General features: G+C 35.6%; 1 protein-coding gene across 1 annotated transcript in view; it reads right to left on the bottom strand.

Annotated features, from left to right (window-relative positions):
• The window catches only part of LOC145991122 (histone-lysine N-methyltransferase NSD2-like), a 35,407-nt gene extending 16,602 nt beyond the window's left edge, over positions 1 to 18,805 (bottom strand). Inside the window, exons 1-5 of the mRNA XM_083126890.1 lie at positions 18,702 to 18,805; positions 9,830 to 11,174; positions 7,739 to 7,884; positions 5,054 to 5,163; positions 2,272 to 3,437 (exon numbers count right to left, since the gene is read on the bottom strand). Coding sequence (XP_082983016.1) covers positions 2,272 to 3,437; positions 5,054 to 5,163; positions 7,739 to 7,884; positions 9,830 to 11,129 — 2,722 coding nt within the window. The 5' untranslated portion in view covers positions 11,130 to 11,174; positions 18,702 to 18,805. The remainder of the gene's footprint in view (positions 1 to 2,271; positions 3,438 to 5,053; positions 5,164 to 7,738; positions 7,885 to 9,829; positions 11,175 to 18,701) is intronic.
• Between the last annotated feature and the right edge of the window lie 440 nt (positions 18,806 to 19,245).

Below are 19,245 nucleotides of genomic sequence, written 5' to 3'. Positions count from 1 at the left end.
TTCTCTACCTTCAAGCGTGGCCCTATTCCACAAATTCCTGGAATAAAACTACACACATTTAGTATGGTTCGCACTTGAGTGACACGTGTATTTCATCATTTTTCATTTCCTTCTTAGTGAACTTAATGGGAACAGGAAGATCGCATAAAGTTCACTAAGGAGGAAATGAAAAATGATGAAATTAGTTTTTTAGACCTTAGGATTATTAACACTGGAATAGGAATTAGAACAGGTGTTTTTCATAAAGCATAAGCAGGGAATCTATATATTAATAAAGAATCTGAACACGCGAGAAGAACCAAAAACAATGTATTTTTAAACTTCTACATAAGAGCAAAAATGCTATGTAATCGGATAGAGGAACTGAAAATAGAGGGAAAATGGATTATGAAAATTGGCAAAAGGAATGGGGATAATAAGAACGAAATGAGGATTCAAAGGGGAGCATGCAAAATTTGCGAGAGAGAGGAAAAGGGAAGGAATAAAGAGAGGGAAATAGCAGAAGACAGGGTATATGTAAGGGAAGAGAAAATGAAGTATAGATAGATACATGGGGATTCCGTATTTTAAAGGGGTTTCGGAAAAGATTGAAAAGGTGGTAAAAGATTATGGGGTTAAGTGTGGGATGAGGGCTCCGCGCAATATTGAAAAACACTTTACAGAATATAAAAATGAAGGAAAGATCAAGGAAACTAGAGGGGAGAAAAAGGTGTGTATGTAATAAAGAATATATTGGACAAACAGGAAAAAGCATAGAGATAAGGTGGGGAGAACACGATAAAGATATTATGGAGGGAGTACCAAGAACAGGTCTATCCAAACACATTATTAAAGAACAGCATGAGATTAAGGAAAGGGAGGTAATTAGATGTGAAAATAAACCAATAAACTGAAATGTATATCAGGATAGGAAAAATAAATTAAATAGAGATGATGGGAACCTACATGAAATGTGGATAAAAATGTTTAAAAGGTGGGAGGTTAACAAGAATAATAAAATAGGATTTCATGTCACGCCGGGCATAATCCACACTGCTCACGTGACTCGTGATTTTGAGTTTGAAATGACGTAGGTTGACGAAGGGGAGGGGAAGGGAATCAAGGAACTTTCTGCATTCTGCAAGAAACCAATATCGGACACCACATGTGTGAACGAGGAGAGTGTGTTTTTAAAAGTTTGGTTTTTAACACGTAATGGGGTTTTATGATGAAAAAATTGGGCCTGAAAGTTTTATAAAAAAATTGGAAAGATTTTAGCAACTTTTTTTTACCATAGTGACACTTCTCTTCTTACTCCTTGTTTTACACCAAGTTGACGTGGCAAAATGTGATAGTGCTAGCCAAGGAAAGAACCTGAAGAAGGGAGCAGTCGACTCCCGAAACGTTGTTTTCTAAACAAAATCATAACTATACTGTTTTTGGTATTTTATTAAATACTTAATTTGTCATAATGTGAGTAATTCGCACAAGCACAAAATATGAAAACATGTTAAGTAACACAGTTAAAACCCCATTTCATAATGGAGATGACTCCATCTCAGGGTTATCAGGGAACTGTCAAGGTTAGTTGGAGAAGGAAGGATTTACAAACAGATGAGATTGAAGGTCCTTCTTCTTCCAACCTATCTGCACACTAGGGTACAGCAAAACAAGACTTTTGTTGAATTTCACATCAGTTGAAACATCAAAAATTGTTGTTGTGCATGGTTGCACAACCAATTGACCCTGAAAATTTCAAATGAAAAGTGAAATAATTACGCAAAAATATGTTGTGTGTTGCGAGTTAAAAGGCATATTTTTAGCACTACCTGTTCCTGAAATTCGAAAAAAAAAAAAAAAAGAAGTATTTTCTGCTGCACCCTACACTACTCTGAGGATGATCCTTAGATGGATGGAGTCAAATGTTGGCTTTTAAGTTTTATCTATGAGCAGTATCTTTTGTTACCGGTTTCAAGGGAGTCAAACATCAGGTGTTCTTTTTAAAATTCATCTTTTACCTAATTCCTGACTGGTGCCAAAACTGTTACCCGTAACATGAAAAGGACAAATGCATTAGATCAGCCATACCCATTTTGATCATGTGGTTAGACACTTTGAAATTGATACTCAAATTAATTATAATAATCTCGCACAGACCTATATAGAGTTACATTTTGGACATATATGGTAAAAAAAAAACATGATTTTGTGCCCAAGGCCACAATTTTATATATATATATTCCAACTAGCCTATACATCATATTGCAATAGGGAACAAATGAATGTGCTCACCTGTGTGATACGCAGATGGACAACGAATGCACCTTACAAGACGTTCATGCATAAACCTCATCTTCACATCTCTTGGGTCATCTGATGCACATGTATGGCACACATGCATGGGACACGTAATTGACTTGCCGCTGGTCCATGATTGTGGCCAGTTCTTCAAACAATATTCATGGTAATACTTTCCACAATGTTGCACACCACAACGTTTCTCCTCTCCATTACAACCATTACATATGAAACAAGGATGTTTTCCAGATAAGCACTCGCTGCATTTGAAGTCACTCTGTGCATTCTGTTTAAGTCCGAGACATTCCCAGTGGAAGACCGAGCAGCACTGACCCCGGCACTTAACACTGTCTCCCGTCCTCTTGCTCGGCTCCTGGCATACCTGACATACCCTTTCCATCCTCAACCCTTTGAAAAGGCCTCGTCTTTCATTTATGTTGCTGTCAAGGCGGTTGGCTCGAGGTTTCTTTACAGGAGGCTCCACAGAATTTTCTCGAGTCGAAGAGCTTGACGTTTCACCTGAATCCTGCTCGGACTTAATAGTACGAGAAACAAAGTAGCTGTCAATCGTCCGAACTGGTTTGGTGTAAGTTCTCCTTGTAGACACGTTCGAACTTTCAGCATTGATGCAGGAGAGATTGCAGAGCTCTGGCGCAATTTCGTATGGGTCGCTAACAAAGAACCTGTGTCGTCGTCTCTTCTGTTCGGACATAATGTTCCAGTTGCCGTGAAGATGATTCTCTATTTCTTCCGGTGTTGCGTCCGGCTCATCCAGCATCACTCGGTCCCTGTACCTTAGAAAGAAGGCAAGGAAATCACCAGGTTCTTTTTTCTGGTTGTACTTTTTCTTCTCCAATACTTGTGGCGGTGGCTCTTCAACCAGTGCAGATTCTTTCGGTCTTTCTATGCTGCTCTTTCTTTTCCTCTTCACGGAATGCTTCTGTGATTGCGCAGGCTCTTCAAAGTCATCTGAAGACGATGGAACATCAGGCTTTTCCTCTTTCACTTTCTTAACATGATCTTTCTCGACATCTTTTTGTTTCTTTCTTGGTGGAGATCTAGGGGGCTTATTCCGTGTTTCACTTTCGGAAGCTTCCTTCTGTGGACTTCCTTCGATATTAATAGGATACTGCAGGTTGAACAGCTGAACACGTTCATACCTGGAAATCGACAAACAAAATATAGGTTTTCTCTACATGTACAAATCCATTAATGCTTGGTGCATTTATGCCTCACTGGCAAATGAACCCAAAGGCCCTTCATTGATTGATTGGTTGATTCTTACTTCGCATCTCGGACACTTTTGCCTAATCGTCAGATATGGAATGGTGATACTGTGAGATACATGAAGGTAAAATTACAGAAAGATAGGTAGGTTAGTCTTATGTATGATAAATTTCAAATCTTTTATTTCATCTGGGCACTGATTTAACAGCATAGCCCGATATTTGGCACACCTGGTACTGCCCTCTCATATGACCAATGTTGCCAGTATATCTAGAAATTTAAAAAAAAAAGTTTCTATGAATATCTCATAATTAGAGGCACTTATTTTTGGTAATTAAAAAAGCAAAATTTCGGTATAAAAACAGAGTCGATTTCGGGTTCAAAAGCGGTAAATAAAATGAAATTTCGGTGTTACAGCGGTGAATAATCACATGAAAAGTGCTACATAAAATGACATTTTGGTTTTAAAATTGTGAATATAATCCTAAGTTTGATTTAAAAACTGCACTTATTACACAAAATAAACTTATCCCTTCTAACAGCACATTTATGAAGTTACCAGAGTATTAAGTTTATTCCTGTGTAAAGGGGTTTATTTTTGCTTCTAAAATATTTACAGCAAAATTAATCAATTTTGCGTGAATTGCATAACTCACAGGATATTTCAGACTTCAGAAAGTGTCGCGTCGGTATGTAAACGGTAAATTTCGTGTTTAAGAGTTAATTTCGCTTTTTGCAGTTCATTTCGCATTATTTCGTGACAAACCATGGTCACAAAATGCATCTCACACCTTTCAAAAACATGAAAAATTAACACTACAATGTGTTTTTTCACATTTTGTTTTTTCGTCAAAAACGAAATATGCATGCCCCTACTCATAATTAACCCCTTAAATCGTTCTGTAATGCACAAAATTTGTGAAAATTTTATCATTCTTTCATCAATTCGATAATTATCCATGGAGACTATCGATACACATTGAAAATTATTGCAAGCCCATAGCTGTCTTTTACTAAGGTTTGTTTTTACCTTGTACATTTTTTTTTCCACCTTAGTAACTTTTCCCCATACTGAACATCATGAAGAGAATAATTTTCTTGTTTAACATTTAAAAAACATCCACATAGACAAAAAATTAATACCCAGTGCAAGGTTCATGTTCATATCGCTTTTTGTACAAAATTAACGTACATTCAAAATCTTGATTGCATTGACTTTTTGGACACCCTGTACTCATGGCTAGAACAACAAACTACAGAGAGAATAAGGTTAAAAGGTATTTAAAGAAACATCGAGACTGATTATCAAATTATCAACTCATTAGCCCAAAAGTGAAATGATTTGTCTCTATCGAATTGTCAACAATCAGTATTATTCCTAAAATACAAAATTGGGGCTCTTCACTACTACAAATGAAACCTTGCAATAATTACATAGTGCTCAAGGTGAAAGGAAATGTAATTCATTGTTAAACAGGATTGACAAGACAAGTAACCCTTACTGATATAAAAGCAACATATTTTAGACTGCACAAGCCTGGATATTTACCTTGTCATGGTTTCAGTAGATGCAGCATCTCGTACTGCACTTTCCCACTTCTCACGAATGGATGGCTTTACTGTATACCCTGAAAGGTCCTTGGGACTTTTCTTCTTCTGCTGCAAAGAGAACATTTAATTGGTAAAACGTCAGTTGTAGTTTTTACTGAAGTGAATTGCATTCATAAACAGCAGATATGAAATTTACTCAAAGAAATAGATACCTAAACTTCCTACATGATAAAAAAGTAATGTGTACTTTACCGATAACAACACTCGTATATAAAACTTAAAGTTTGTCTTAATCACAGCTCATTGGTTTTACTTCAGAGAATAGAATTGCCTACTTCAAAATTTAGTTTATAAAATGTTCATCAATTTGTGTAGCACAGTTTGCAGTGGCCCCCGACAAGTAAAATATTCAGTACCCTTGATGCAAGGGATGAGTGGGTGGACGTTCAGTATTTGGATACTAGAAATTTTAAATGCCACATGTGAAACATTAGTGGTAAAAGTTCATGAATTACCAAGTTAGACTGTTTATTAAGTAGCAATAAGAGCCACAAACTCATTCTTCCTACTCGATTTATGACTGTCAGTTTACAACAAATGATGTATAAAGGTATGAGATGCGTTATTCCCCCTACTGATGGGACGTTAATTCAGCACTTCAGATGAGATCCACATGTCAAGATGACCGGGCCTTTTTGGCTGAACCAGCATGCACCTGCTTTTTATCACAGACGTCATCTTGTGATACATTAAGGGGAATTTACTCTACCAACTCACATATTAAAATATAATAATAAAACAATAAATTCATGAAGTTACTTGTGTGGCCTTGATTTGTACACTAGACGTAACACTGATGGTTGATAAAGGCTCTTTCTTTTCACTAGTTACTTCAAAGAACTTCCTGTTCAAATTATGTCATTGCTGACCCTCATCTATTTCTTAAATCAAATTTTTACACATAAATACTATCTGTTTAATTTTTCGATTGTACAGATTTTCAGGAGCACAAAGAAATATTGCACGGGCAGCTGCCACACCGCTGGCTATACCAATAAACTACAAATATAAAATTTCAAATGTTCCTTAAAGAACTGGGATGTATGTATTGTATGTACTTAATGTTTCAATAGAAGACTGCAATAAGATTTGATTTGAAATAGAAACTGCGAAATTATGCAGTTTGCAAAACCAGGGTATATCAATTATACCTTATAATTATAAATACAAAATGGTAAAATTTTGCACTGACTTATAGGTAGGGCTGAGCTGATACCACTTTGAACAGATACCAATACTCTCACCGATACCGATACTTGTATAATTACAATGTGCTCTGTTGCAATGATGCATCTCAAGTTTACAGTCTTTGTTAGATAAGTGACAATCGATCAGATGAGAGAAATATTATGTAAGAAGCTAAGAGCGAGATAATCGTGTCTTCCCACCCCCAATGTTGAAAAATGTTGGTGATTTACCAGCCCCAGCCGGACACGACATCTAAAACTAACAGTAAAGCTCTAATGTAAAACCAATCTAGTTTCTTTTTTGTCCTTTAACAAAGAGAATAAAAATTTGTAAACGAATTATAAGGAGAGAATGATAACTAACCAGTCTCTTCCTTCTATTACAGGCAATTGACTTCAGTACAGTGATGTTATTCCAATGTGACTTTGCTTTCGACATACGTATATACTTTCGGCAAATGATTTCTAAAAAAAAAAGTAATTGCATAGTTCTATCCATTGGCGTGGAGGAAAATTCAAACCCATCACTACACATTTCAGAAAGTACCTGCCGTCACCTGTCATTCAAAGAACATTATTCCCCTGTCGCGTCCCTGTGTTGAACATGCCTGCCTTAACCCAGTTATCCAGTTCGGGACAAACAAGTCTAAAGTTCGAAAGGAAAAGGGGATTAGCCCAGGTATTTGAATTTCCAGGAATATGCTATGTACTATGTCTGAGACAAGTCCACCACGTGGGCAATGACAGTTTTGACTGCGGGAGGTCTCTAAGAACAGAGATGTTCACAATGCACCAGGTGCCTTGTTTATCACCGGGACCTTATTGGGATTGTTGTTACACGAGATCGCATCTGTGGGAAGAAAGTCTGGTAGACTTTGAAGGAACTTTTATGGGGATAATTTCACGTTACCCTTGATTTGCAAGATACTTGACCGCGAGTCTTATCTGCGTATGGATTCTTTGTCACGTACTTGCCGTTCACGGAACTTGAGTCCACGTTGAGCTAACAAATGCACAAATACGTATTTTTCAGTTTCTTTCAAAGACAAAGGAAAGTTGGAAAAGGCGAATGAACCTTTGAAAAGGAACAACTTTTGGTTTTGGCCATGCTTCTAGCGACTCATAGACATGGTATTGCTAATATCGGTGCAAAAATATCAACCAATACTTTCCGATACCGGTTACTTAATAGACAGCAGACCAGAAAAATTATCAACTTTCAAATTAATTCCACCAATACAGCCTTGTTAACCTGAAATAGTGATTGGAAATACATACATGCATGAAAACTGAACACAAGAGGATCTTGAATTTTTTTTTACTTAAGCCACAAAAGCACATGCTTTATTGTCAGACTTTATTACAATAAACTGAGAAAAATTACTACACACATAATAGAAACAGAATTTAAGTAGCTATGAGATGAATACACTAACCTCTTTCAGCATGGTTGCACACAATGCCTTGAAATCTTCCATGCCGCCGAATTTAATAACAGAGACAGAACTCAACCAGCATCTTCTACCATTGTCTCCAAAGAACTGCACATGATATTTACGACCTATATTAGATTTTCCATAATCTGCAACAGAAGACAAACTTTAAGATGGAGAGAAAATAAAATCTTTCTTTCTTTGTTTGTGCACTTCATAATATTTATTACTAAAATTAACTCCATGGTGCAACAGCTCTGAGGGCCAAGGCCTGCATTTTATTGGGTATCATTTGGTCAGCATATTGAGTCACATGATTACTGATTTCTCGCCCCAACTGTTCTCATGATGCTGTTTTAACACCAAATGTTTGGAGATACCAGGGATCAAAATTACATCAATGGCATAAAACGTGAGTACCAACCATTCGCCAATGGGGGAGATGAAATTTGCTTATTTGCAGTAGTAGTTGTAGTTTATTTGGTTAAAATAAAAGTACGGTAATGGTGTCATGAGTTTATAGAAGGCCATACAATTGTTCTCAATGAAGTTAGAAGTGGTAGGCCTTTTATTCAGACTGACAACATTGTTGAGTGTGTGAATGCATCACTTCTCACTCAGCAGGTAATTCGAGAAATTTCAGACATTGATCTAATTGTTACTGACACATCACACTATTGCAAACTGCATGCATTTTTTGATTACTACCAGAGAGAGATGGAAACAAATATTTCCCCACTGACATCTTAAGTCAATATAGTCAAAACCAGGGGTAGAAAAATATAGGGTGCTCGGTTGCCAACTATTTTCTTTTCACGTGGTGTTTGAATTTTCAAATTCAGATCTACATATATTTTGTTTTTCTTTTTTTAAATATTCAAGTTGGCTTGTGAAAATTTCTATTACCTTCTTTAAAATAGCTAACTAGTACAGTAAGTGCTTATTCATGTTTACGTGTTTTCTGTATGTGCATCATTAAATCAGAATGCCATTATAAAGAAAGTAACATATTTTGTCACCATCTGTGATGCAGTTGTTAGCTTAACTCGCTATGACTCCAAAGATTATGGGTAACAGATTTTTGCCTGTCCCGTAACATATTTTATTGAATCATCATTAAGATGTGCATAGGTGTGAGAACTATATTGATAGAATGTGAAGACTTTCTATTTAGGTAGTAATGAGACATTTATCGATAAATTAAACAATACTAAAAAGTTTCATTCAGTCAACTAAAACAATACAAATTGAATTTTCAGAAACATTACCGTAAGGAAAAAATTAAAATATATGCCATGTTTAAAGCATAACCCAAAGGAGAGGTGGACAGAAAACCTCAATTTACCTGTGTATTTTCAAACTTGCTTATTTAGCAGCTGTATCTACCTTTTCAAGTGTACATAAATTTAAAACTTACAGAGCTTCTGTATATTTGTGCCGGTAAAGCAGAGGTAACAAGATTTAACAAATTGACTTGCCAAATTGACAATAAAAATTATGATACTTTCTCAGATCATGTTTTCCTCAAAGATCACAGCTAGGCTCATGTTTCTGTAAGGATTGTTCTAATAAAAAGGCAAATTGTTTACTTTTACACTAAGCACATTACTCACTGCAGATTTTGTAATATATACAACATAAGAACATAGCCCTGGAAACTTTATTTCTCCCTTGGGAGACCTTGTACATCTAGTCTAGGACAGTACCAGATAAAAGTTGCAAACTACCTTAAATTAAAATAACTAAACAAATTTTTGCATGCAAACTTCAATATATTATCTACATTTGTTGTCCTTATTCTAGCATTACATTTTGAAGAAATGCCCACTTTCTCCCTCTTGACAGAGGACTGTGCTCTCATAAAATGAGAAATAAGAAAACTATATGACAGTTTTAATACAAACAATAATTCTATGCTACCTGAAAAAAAACCTTTTCTTGCATATTCTTTTACTAGTACAATATTATAATTGATATCCAGATTGAACTTTAATCATGGTTGTGCTATGAAATATGTATACAAATAATGAAGAATACATGCTCAAGAGGAACACTTTTGTTACCATTCAGACAACAATGAAGAAACCTACTTACGCCAGGATTTTGTGAATACTCCCTCCACTGGGTCATACATAATGAGGCAAGGCCAGAAAGGGTACCTCCCAACATGACCCCACACTAAGTCTCCAACAAGCCACTCGCATGGCTTTTCCTTTACAGGTGAAACTGCATCTGGTCCACTGGGATTCTTGGTTGATACTGATGCTTTCGGCACTCCAAACTTGGTCTCATTTGACTTGGTATCTGCTGAAAAATTAACAGATCTTTCATTTGGCAATGAACTATTCAGCTGCTCTTTTGGTTCGGAAACAGACTCTTGGACTTCAGTGTCACTCCAAACCAACTTCAAGTCTTCTTCACTCGGAGCATCTTTGCTGACATTAGAAGAGCAGTCGTCATTATCATGTTCATCAGACGTTCCTTCTTTGCTGGACTGACTTTCAAGTTTACCACTGTCATCCCCTGCACTCCTTTCTTCTCCTTTTGTAGTTTTGCACTGTCCTACATCGATATCCGAATCATAGTTCTTACTCCTAGTCCTGCACCTTGTAACCGTGACGTTCTCTTTCGTTCTTGATTCAGTCCGTTGTTTAGGTTCGTCACTTTCATTCTTGGCACCAATGCTTGATGAAGATACATTTGGATCACCAGAATCTTCAGCGTGTTTGGAATCTAACCCTTGTGCACCGACGGATGTGTCTATCTTGTCTGCAGTTGTGGACGACACCAAAACCTCACCATCTGTTGAAACTGTGGTATCTTTGGACTCTGACAATCTACTCTTGGGCTTGGATACTTCGCTTGGTGCATCTTTCTCCCCGCTTGTCGAGCTCGTCACAAGATCAGGCCCATCCAGTAACTGTTTCGTGATATTTCTACCTTTGGCTTTGACAGGGCTCAACTTTCTTTTGTCTATTGGAGAGTGCCCGTTGAAGACCTTAGCTTTCTGCGGGGAAATCTTAGGGCTCTCCGGAACCTTCTGCGGAGTTCCCTGTGGACTCTGCCTTAATATAGCCTCCACCTTTTTATCGGTAACCAGAAAGTCATTTGAGATTTTCGGTTTGTGGGTTCTTCCGTATCTACTCCTCCCAAATCCCTCAACAGGTTCTGTGGGTAACCTATCCTGTGCAAATGTTTCCTTGGTGCAGTCAAATGCATTGGAAAACAAGTCATTTGATTTACCAGTCAAATCTTTCATTTCACTTCTCCTTCTCCTTGACTTAGAGACAAGGGGACTAACCGATACCCCATCCTTGGAGCTTGTTTCACCATTAGCAGCATGCTTCCTCTCTGCCTCAAATGATGTGTCGCCATTTGAATATCTTTTAACCATGATTACAATTTTATTCAGTTAACCGTGATTGGAAGGTAGTCATACCTGAAAAAAAAAATCTTCAATTAGTTAAAATGACCTGTCATACTATTAGTTACATTTCTGTTACCTTGTCAGGGCTCACATTAAGTTATTAAACTTAATATTCACTTGCAAACAGAGTGGATAAAAATGATGATTTTTATTTTACAAAATCATTTTAATGATTTTTTTATTTAAATTAGGGATGGGACCGATTAATCGGTACTCTATCGGTATCGGCCTATATAGGCATATCGGTGTATCGGTAAAATTACCGATTATTTTACCGATCCGATATATCGATAAATATCTTATAATTTAGTGCAAAATTCTGCCATTTTGTTGTAATTTTTATGGATAATGTCCATGCCCTACTTTCTGAAAAAGTAAATGTCTAAATATTAAACTTCTTTTGCATTGCAATCAGCTCAAAACACACATTTATTACGGAGATCAATGAAAATTTCAGGGTTTTCAAGGACCATTTCTAATTTTATATCGGATTGGTAGAATATCGGTTATCGGTATCGGTAAATTTTATATCGGTACTGTATCGGTATCGGCCAAAATTTCATATCGGCCCATCCCTAATTTAAATCATTTTTTGGATATTTTTTTTAAGAAACATGCTTAAAATGCTTCTATAGTTTCTGGCACCATACATATATGTTTTTTTAAAAAATAGAAAGGCAGTTTCTAGTAAACAGCTGTGTAAAATATTTGAACATTTTGATTAGAGTAAATACAAACATTATGTGTAAATATAGATTTTTCTATTTGTGATACTGCATATATGTACCTACTATGGAAATGATTGTTGAGTGTGTTAACGAAACAATAATAATTTCAGTAACTTTTTCTTCCAGTGCAAATAAAACATTCTCGATGTACTCTATAATTGTAACTTAAAATATTTTTAGTCCTTGTAGCTGAATTTTGGTGATTGATACTTTGTAAAATATCAGCTGCCATGTATATTTACAGCTTAATGATAATGACACTATTTCTGGTTTAATGCTTGTTATTTTTGCCCACAAAAATTAAGGAAGTTTAAATCAAGAGTGTGTTTCCTGTTTACATATTACATTACCTTTCGCATGAGCTTCACACCACCAGTACATATATTTTGTTTCCTTTCCTTTCTTTCTTAGAGCCTAATAAAACACCATTAAATGATTACAAGATTAATGTCCTTTCACAAAAAGTGATTCTGATATCTACAACATCCTTATGTACATTATTACATAAATTATTTATTTAAAGTGATTTAAATCAGTGATTTTCTTTTTTATCAATCCACCTTGTTTGCAAACATACTTTACTTTTCGGACAGAAAAAAAAAAAAGATTCCAGTGACGGGCATAAAACCTTTCACACTGTTGTATTTTAGTTACTTTACAGTTTTTGCTATTTATCTGTTAATCCTGATGATGAAAACGACTGACGGCATGGTGAAATATTTCGTACTCATAACCATCCTGATCAAGCACCACTACATGTATAATTTACCGATATTCTAATGTTTTGGTATAAAACGGCAAATATGAGGGGTTTGTCTTTTGTCTTAGAAAACAAATCTACGTACTTAACATTTAATTACAAAACATAGGTATATGCAGGGATCGACAAAACTAAAAATAATTCAGGCACCAGCCCTTTATCCTCAGGATCCAGCTCTTGTTCCCTTCCAAATATAGGCTTATCCAACTAAGATAAAGCTACACATTTTGAAACGTGGCCTTAAAACATCTAATTTATTAACCCTTAAACAGAAACATAGGTCTTTACTTCATAATTAGAAACATCCGGTCTTATTTTTTAATATTTGTTATTACATTTTTTTAAAATTTTTAGACAATTAAAGGGCAAAATAATAACTAAAATTTATTGAAAACTAAAATTGCATGGGAACAAAACTAAGAAAATGTATTCTGTAAATCACTTCCAACCTGGGCATTGAATACGTAACGCAAAACACCCAGTCTGCATGTTTTCAAACAATAAGTCTCTCCTAACAAACAGTCACAAACTGAGCAGTAACATGTGCAGAGTGTAGGCAAGTGGTCGATACTAAGGTACTGTGGAGGAGGGCGAGACAGATCAATCAGTGTTGCCACACTGTAGAACTACAAAACACTCAAGGTCTCACAGACTGATTTTTCTGTTTAAGGGATAATTAAAGTAACCAGGCCTCGCCTCACTTTCCCTCAAGTCCTTTCTCTCCTCAATCCAAAACCAAAGTCAGTCCCTTCTCAGTCTGTCTCACCTCTATATCAATCAGGCCATGGAGACCTTCCTCCATGCCGAATCGTGATTATTACTACCTCTATTGCAAACAGCTGACTCCATAAACCTGATGGAACTTCCTATATCCTGAATACATTAGGAAGTTTGCATAGCACAACACTGTGCATTATTCACATACCACAGAGGTTGAGACAACTGAAGTAAATAAGTGAATGCCCTGGTCATCATGAAGCATCCAGAGAGAGTTTAAATAAAATATAATCTTATAGATTAATACGAATTATTTCTCATGCCGGAGTGGCGTACCTAAGGAAGGCTCTACTGGTGCAGGCTGAACATTTCTACTGTTTAAATCTACAGTTACTAATTATACCCTAGTGTGTTCTCGAAAACATAGTAAAACCCAATGGTTTTCTACTGTTTAGTAGGTCTGATGCACAGCTACGGTACATGTACAGTAGAGACACTACAAGTGCAAACATTCTCTTCAATATTATATATATTATGGTATCTAGTGTGTTCGGCTGAAAATGGATGTAAACATAACTTTCCATTCCTCCTGATTAACAAAAATATCTATCTTAAAATATGAACACAGTCGATGTTTCAAAACCCTATTGCTGTAATGAAAACAGTAGATAGAATTTTCAGCAGGGTAACACCACAAATAACTATGCAATAAATTCTAATATATGGCCAACTCTACCATATCGCTGCAGATTTTAAAATTCAGCTAACAGTGAAAACATTCATAACGGCATGTTTATTATTCTCATTTAATGATACAGAAAAAACACACACAGTACAGAGACCAGTACTTATTACTTAAAAAAAAGTAATGAACATTTTAGTAAGCAAACTTTGAATATTAAAATAAAATATTTTAGAACTGAATTTAAAAATTTTCAGTCACAGGCAAAAGAGCCTATGCACATCCGTGACTCCTGTGCACCGTCATCCCATGTGGTTGGGAAGGTGCATGGAGACTTCCAACCAAAGGTTCTTACCTTGTAGTCGCTCCATAGGCATGACTAGGCACCCTGTACTTTTCTACCCCTGGGTATACGAATTACACCTTTAAATTCCTAAGAACAGTAACAGAATGGTAGGATTTGCACTGAATTCAGGCTATTTATATGTATATCAGCCCAGTAATTTTACTGATAAACCGATATATTTCGAGGGTCTGATAGCAGCAATTAACGTCATTTTTTTTAAAACTAGATGATAATTCCATGCTGTCTTTCTAGATTTTTCCTGCAAGATGGCAACACCGGTTTTCTTGTAACTTTTCCATGCTAGGAATTTTTTTGCATGTCACACACAGGCTAAAACGAGAGAGGCTTTCATACTCTATATTTCGATTCCCCCTCCCTCTCTCTCAAGAACGCATGCACGCACGCGCACGTACACATATTTAAGTTTATCGCTCATATTAGTAAATGTAGCAACCCCCTTGAGAATCACGTCGATTTTTTTTTTAATCGACAGATGTAAAAGTGGTTCCAGCATTAGGAAAGCACAAATAACGGAGATATCTGATCCGAAAGAAGCCCATGTAAGTTAAAACCTGCAATTTTGGAGTACTTTCGCTGGTTTCTGCTAGTAAAAACTGATTCTATGTACACTTAAATAGCGAAAGAACATGCCAAAAATAACTATCAGTACCAAACCTAACCTAACTACGTAAAATTATAGCTGCTGTTGTGGACAGTAGTTTTGGGTGCTATATTCACTTGCGTGAAATCTTCGGGCTGTTCTGCTTCACAGTAAAGTAACATGCTAAGGTAACAGACATACTTTACTTCACAATAACACATTTGCGAGAACTAAAATCAACTGAAAACGTTCATAAACAACAAAATCTTAATATATATATATATATATATATATATATATATATATATATATATATATATGGATAAAAGCAAGGAGGGCCAAAAGGGCTAAATAAAAATCAAAGAAGGAGAAAGGAAACACTCACCAGACAGTGGAAAAATTCAGAATTTTCGCTAACTTAGTAGCATCTTCGGTGTGAGAAGAAAGACTGAACCGGTGCTACTATATACACGCAACTGCAGACCAGAGGGAGCCCTGAACTACATATAAAGTACAGTTTCACTGACATCAGTGTAAACACTGTTCCCATTCACTTATCAATTACATTGTACAGTGTGTTTAATAAATGAACTTTTATTTGGCACAAATTCCGAATGTTTAATGATTCTTCGCAAGTTTTATAGAGTACTAGGAAGGGTTTTAGAACACTGGAAACTGAGTAAGTATGAAGATTGGATACTCTAATTAGTACATTAAAACCTTCACTAAGTACCGTGCGTCCATTTCGATATATTAGTGTACATATTAGTGTCATTATAATTCCAGGTACACCAAACTTGATCTGCATAAAGCAGTGCCCTGCTAAAATTGAAAAAAATAATTACATGGTTTATCGCGGAGATGTTATGGTGAAGTAATGTACTTCTGTTAACTTAGTCTGAGGGCTTCACGCAGGTGAATATAGCACCCGATACAGAGAAACAGTCATTAGGAGTGCAAAGTTTGGTGGCGCTCTCATTTGCATATGTTTCTTCGCTTTTTTGAGTATGAATACAACCAGTTCTTACAAATTTTAAAAAAATTGTGAAAGTACCAGAGAGAGAAGTTTTGGTAACAGTATGGTATAGTGAAAACACATTTCTTCAAATTTACAAGGAGAAACTACTTACGGAACTGAGTTTCTGTAGACTTTTGGAAGCTCATGGAAGTGTTTTCCCCCTTCGTTCAACTTATTCGGCCGGTAAATCATGTATTTTTCAACATTAATGTATCTTGATGCACAATAGCTTTTGGCACCATTACCGTCGACTACGTGAATCAAATGTTCTGTTGGTTCGATTATGTAACCCCTGTTAGTGTAGCAACCATGCGGTAGTTTTACAAGATGACGTGTGGGCAGTTTTTTTCTTTCAAATTTAATTAATTTTCTGTTTGCCTAACCTAACTGAACCTAACCTTCCGTGAATGGTTTGTGCATCAATTTTCACTTAAAATCCTTCTGTGAATAGTTTGTGTGGCATTTTTTGGTTAATAAGTTTGGAAACACTGCATATCAGCTGACTATAGACAATGTGAGTCAAGATTTGCCAGCAAATTAGCAACGAACAATAAATACTTGTAATGTGAAAAATAGCAAAATCCCATGTTCAAAAAGGTTCCGCTATGCATAACAGGTAAGTAAAAATGTAAATAATTAGGAAATATATGAGTGAAATGTGTTTTCACTATACCATACAGTTACTGAAGTTTTTACATAGAAGGGTCACATTTTTGGATAAAACATTTTAGTTGTGGTTACCACACTCTGAAACTCATTTTTTCTATCACACAAGACATCAAAATCTATTAATAAAAAAATCTATGTACTTCTCAAGGAGGTCGGTCATGGACCTCCAGAAAGTATACAGCAGCAGGATGAGAAAACATTCTGTGCAAATAAAAAAACAGCAGCAAGTAAACAGAAAACCTGTTTCATATTTGCTTATCAACATAAACAGAATTCAATTGATGTAGAAAATGCATGCCTATCTTTATGATATCAGAATTAGGTACTACTTTACTATACCGGAGACCCCTATCAATGATTTATTTCGCAATTTTTTACAATGCTAACGTACTATTCTGCATTGTGGAACATTTCTTTAGGTGAAATAATGAATTTCTAAACAAAATAATGTCTATTTCTTACATTAACGAGTACTTACTGTTGTTCCTTATTTCCCACAAACCATCCACGGGTAGCCCCAAAAACCATTGACGTTAGCCCAAAAATTCACAACAGCCCCACGAACCATCACGGGGACGAGGTATGCCGGTACTTGTTTAGTATCCTTCGGACACATTTATTTATTTTTACGAGAAGAAACTACTTACCGTAATAAGTTCCTGTAGCATTGTCGAACATCAGGAAGATGTTTTGTGTGATGTGGGAATGTTTCATAGGTGAAATTCATGTTGTTTGTTGAAAATTAATTCTCCGACGGAGAATAGCTAGCCCCACGAACCATTGGTTAGTTCTGTTAGGTTAGGAAACATAGTTAAAATTTGGTGTCGTGTTAGTATCAGGATCTAGAAATTGGAAATAATTGCGAACCATTGGTGCTAGCCCCACGAACCATTGGCACATGGTTAGGTTAGTTCGTCTCAGGCAAGCGAAAAGGACTATCAGAAAGACGTACTGGCAATGTGAAAAATTGCAATTAATTTCATCAAAACAACGTTGATACACCTTCAGGAATGTTCCGCGAAGCAGATATGTAAGTACGAATGTAAAAAATTGACGAAACGAATAAATTAGAGGTGTCCAAAGGATAGTAAATTTTTACCAAAGTGGCTAAGTGCATGTTGTTTTGGTGACCATGTCTGTTCAGTGATTAACATAAGTTCCAGCCTGACCATCATTGTACCTTTGTGATTGTCCCTTTTCAGTTTCATGTCTCCACCATACATCCTTTCTTTTCTCTGATTATTTCTGAATTGTTATGAAGATGATGAATAATGTATCCAGATTCTCGATCAAAAACTAATGAAAAACTAATTGTTATACAGACTTACAAACGACCTAATAGTTATGATTGTTGACAGAGGTTTTTCATTATTAAAAATGTATTTCACCTTTACCTTGTAGTGTCCTATTAATAGTTCCAATGTTAATATTATCATCTACTTACACCCTACATGAATTACAAAATGTTCCATTCTATAGTACTAATTTTATTGGTAAATTACTATGTATGAAGAAAGATAAGGGGTTGTAACTTTCACCTTGCCATTTCGAATCAAATTTATTGTGTGCTTTTCATTTACGTAATATAAAACTAAACAACTGTGTACCAGAAAGTTATATCTTAAGACTATTACGTATATTTTATATCACATCAAAGAAAAACCAAGACTTTTTTGTGAACAACTCCATCCTTTCTTCAGCTACATTACATCGATTTATCTTAACAAGTATTTCACGTATTTATTATACTCCAGGTCCTACTTATTCGATTTCTAAATATTTTCTGCACTAATTCATGTACACAGAAGTGGATGGTACATGAATACAGAAAAGTGTACTTGTAATCATGGTTACATTATGTCGCACCATTTCTGCTTTCTTCAAATATATGCGGTATTTACCTTTTAAAAATTTGTACCAGTTATCAAATAAATCGTGAGAACTGCTTGGACAAAATTAGAATATTTTCTAGACTTTTTCCACTAGAAGATACACTTGGAGAAATAAAAAACACTTACCAATAGCTTCACCACACGCATTGAATACGAGGGAAACTGCCAGATCGGTACATGGCGGGGTTAAGGTGAAGCCACTATTCCCGCCTAATTTCCCCAATGCTATTGGTAGATTCAAATATATCTTCTCCACTTCAGAATATCAAATATTTGTGTACTTAATATTCATATAATACTTAATGCGTATTACATATACCAATCGCAAAACAAACAATTTGTAAATGGCAAGTGCTTTCATAACTGATATAAAATTAGAATACATATTTTAGTCTTTTAAAAATGGTTATCATCATTTGCTGCTTTTCCTTCTGGTATCTTTAGTGTGCATCCATGGCAATATAATTCGTGTGTGAAATTCATACCAGAAACTGGGCTTTATCTTCATGTTAAATAAATAAATATAATATTCTAAACAGCAACATTTTTTTCATGTTCAAATTAAATGTCTTGAAATCTACCTACCCAATGACATTACATCCCTACTACTAAATGGGTAAATCGAATAAACACAATTGCATTTTTTATTTTTTTAAAAGAAATCCCGATG

Source organism: Lepisma saccharinum, chromosome 8 (genome assembly GCF_977018435.1).
Source record: "Lepisma saccharinum chromosome 8, izLepSacc3.1, whole genome shotgun sequence".
Classification (NCBI taxonomy): Eukaryota; Metazoa; Arthropoda; class Insecta; order Zygentoma; family Lepismatidae; genus Lepisma; species Lepisma saccharinum.
The sequence above is the reverse complement of the archived record's forward strand: the minus strand, read 5'-3'. Positions and strand labels throughout refer to the sequence as shown.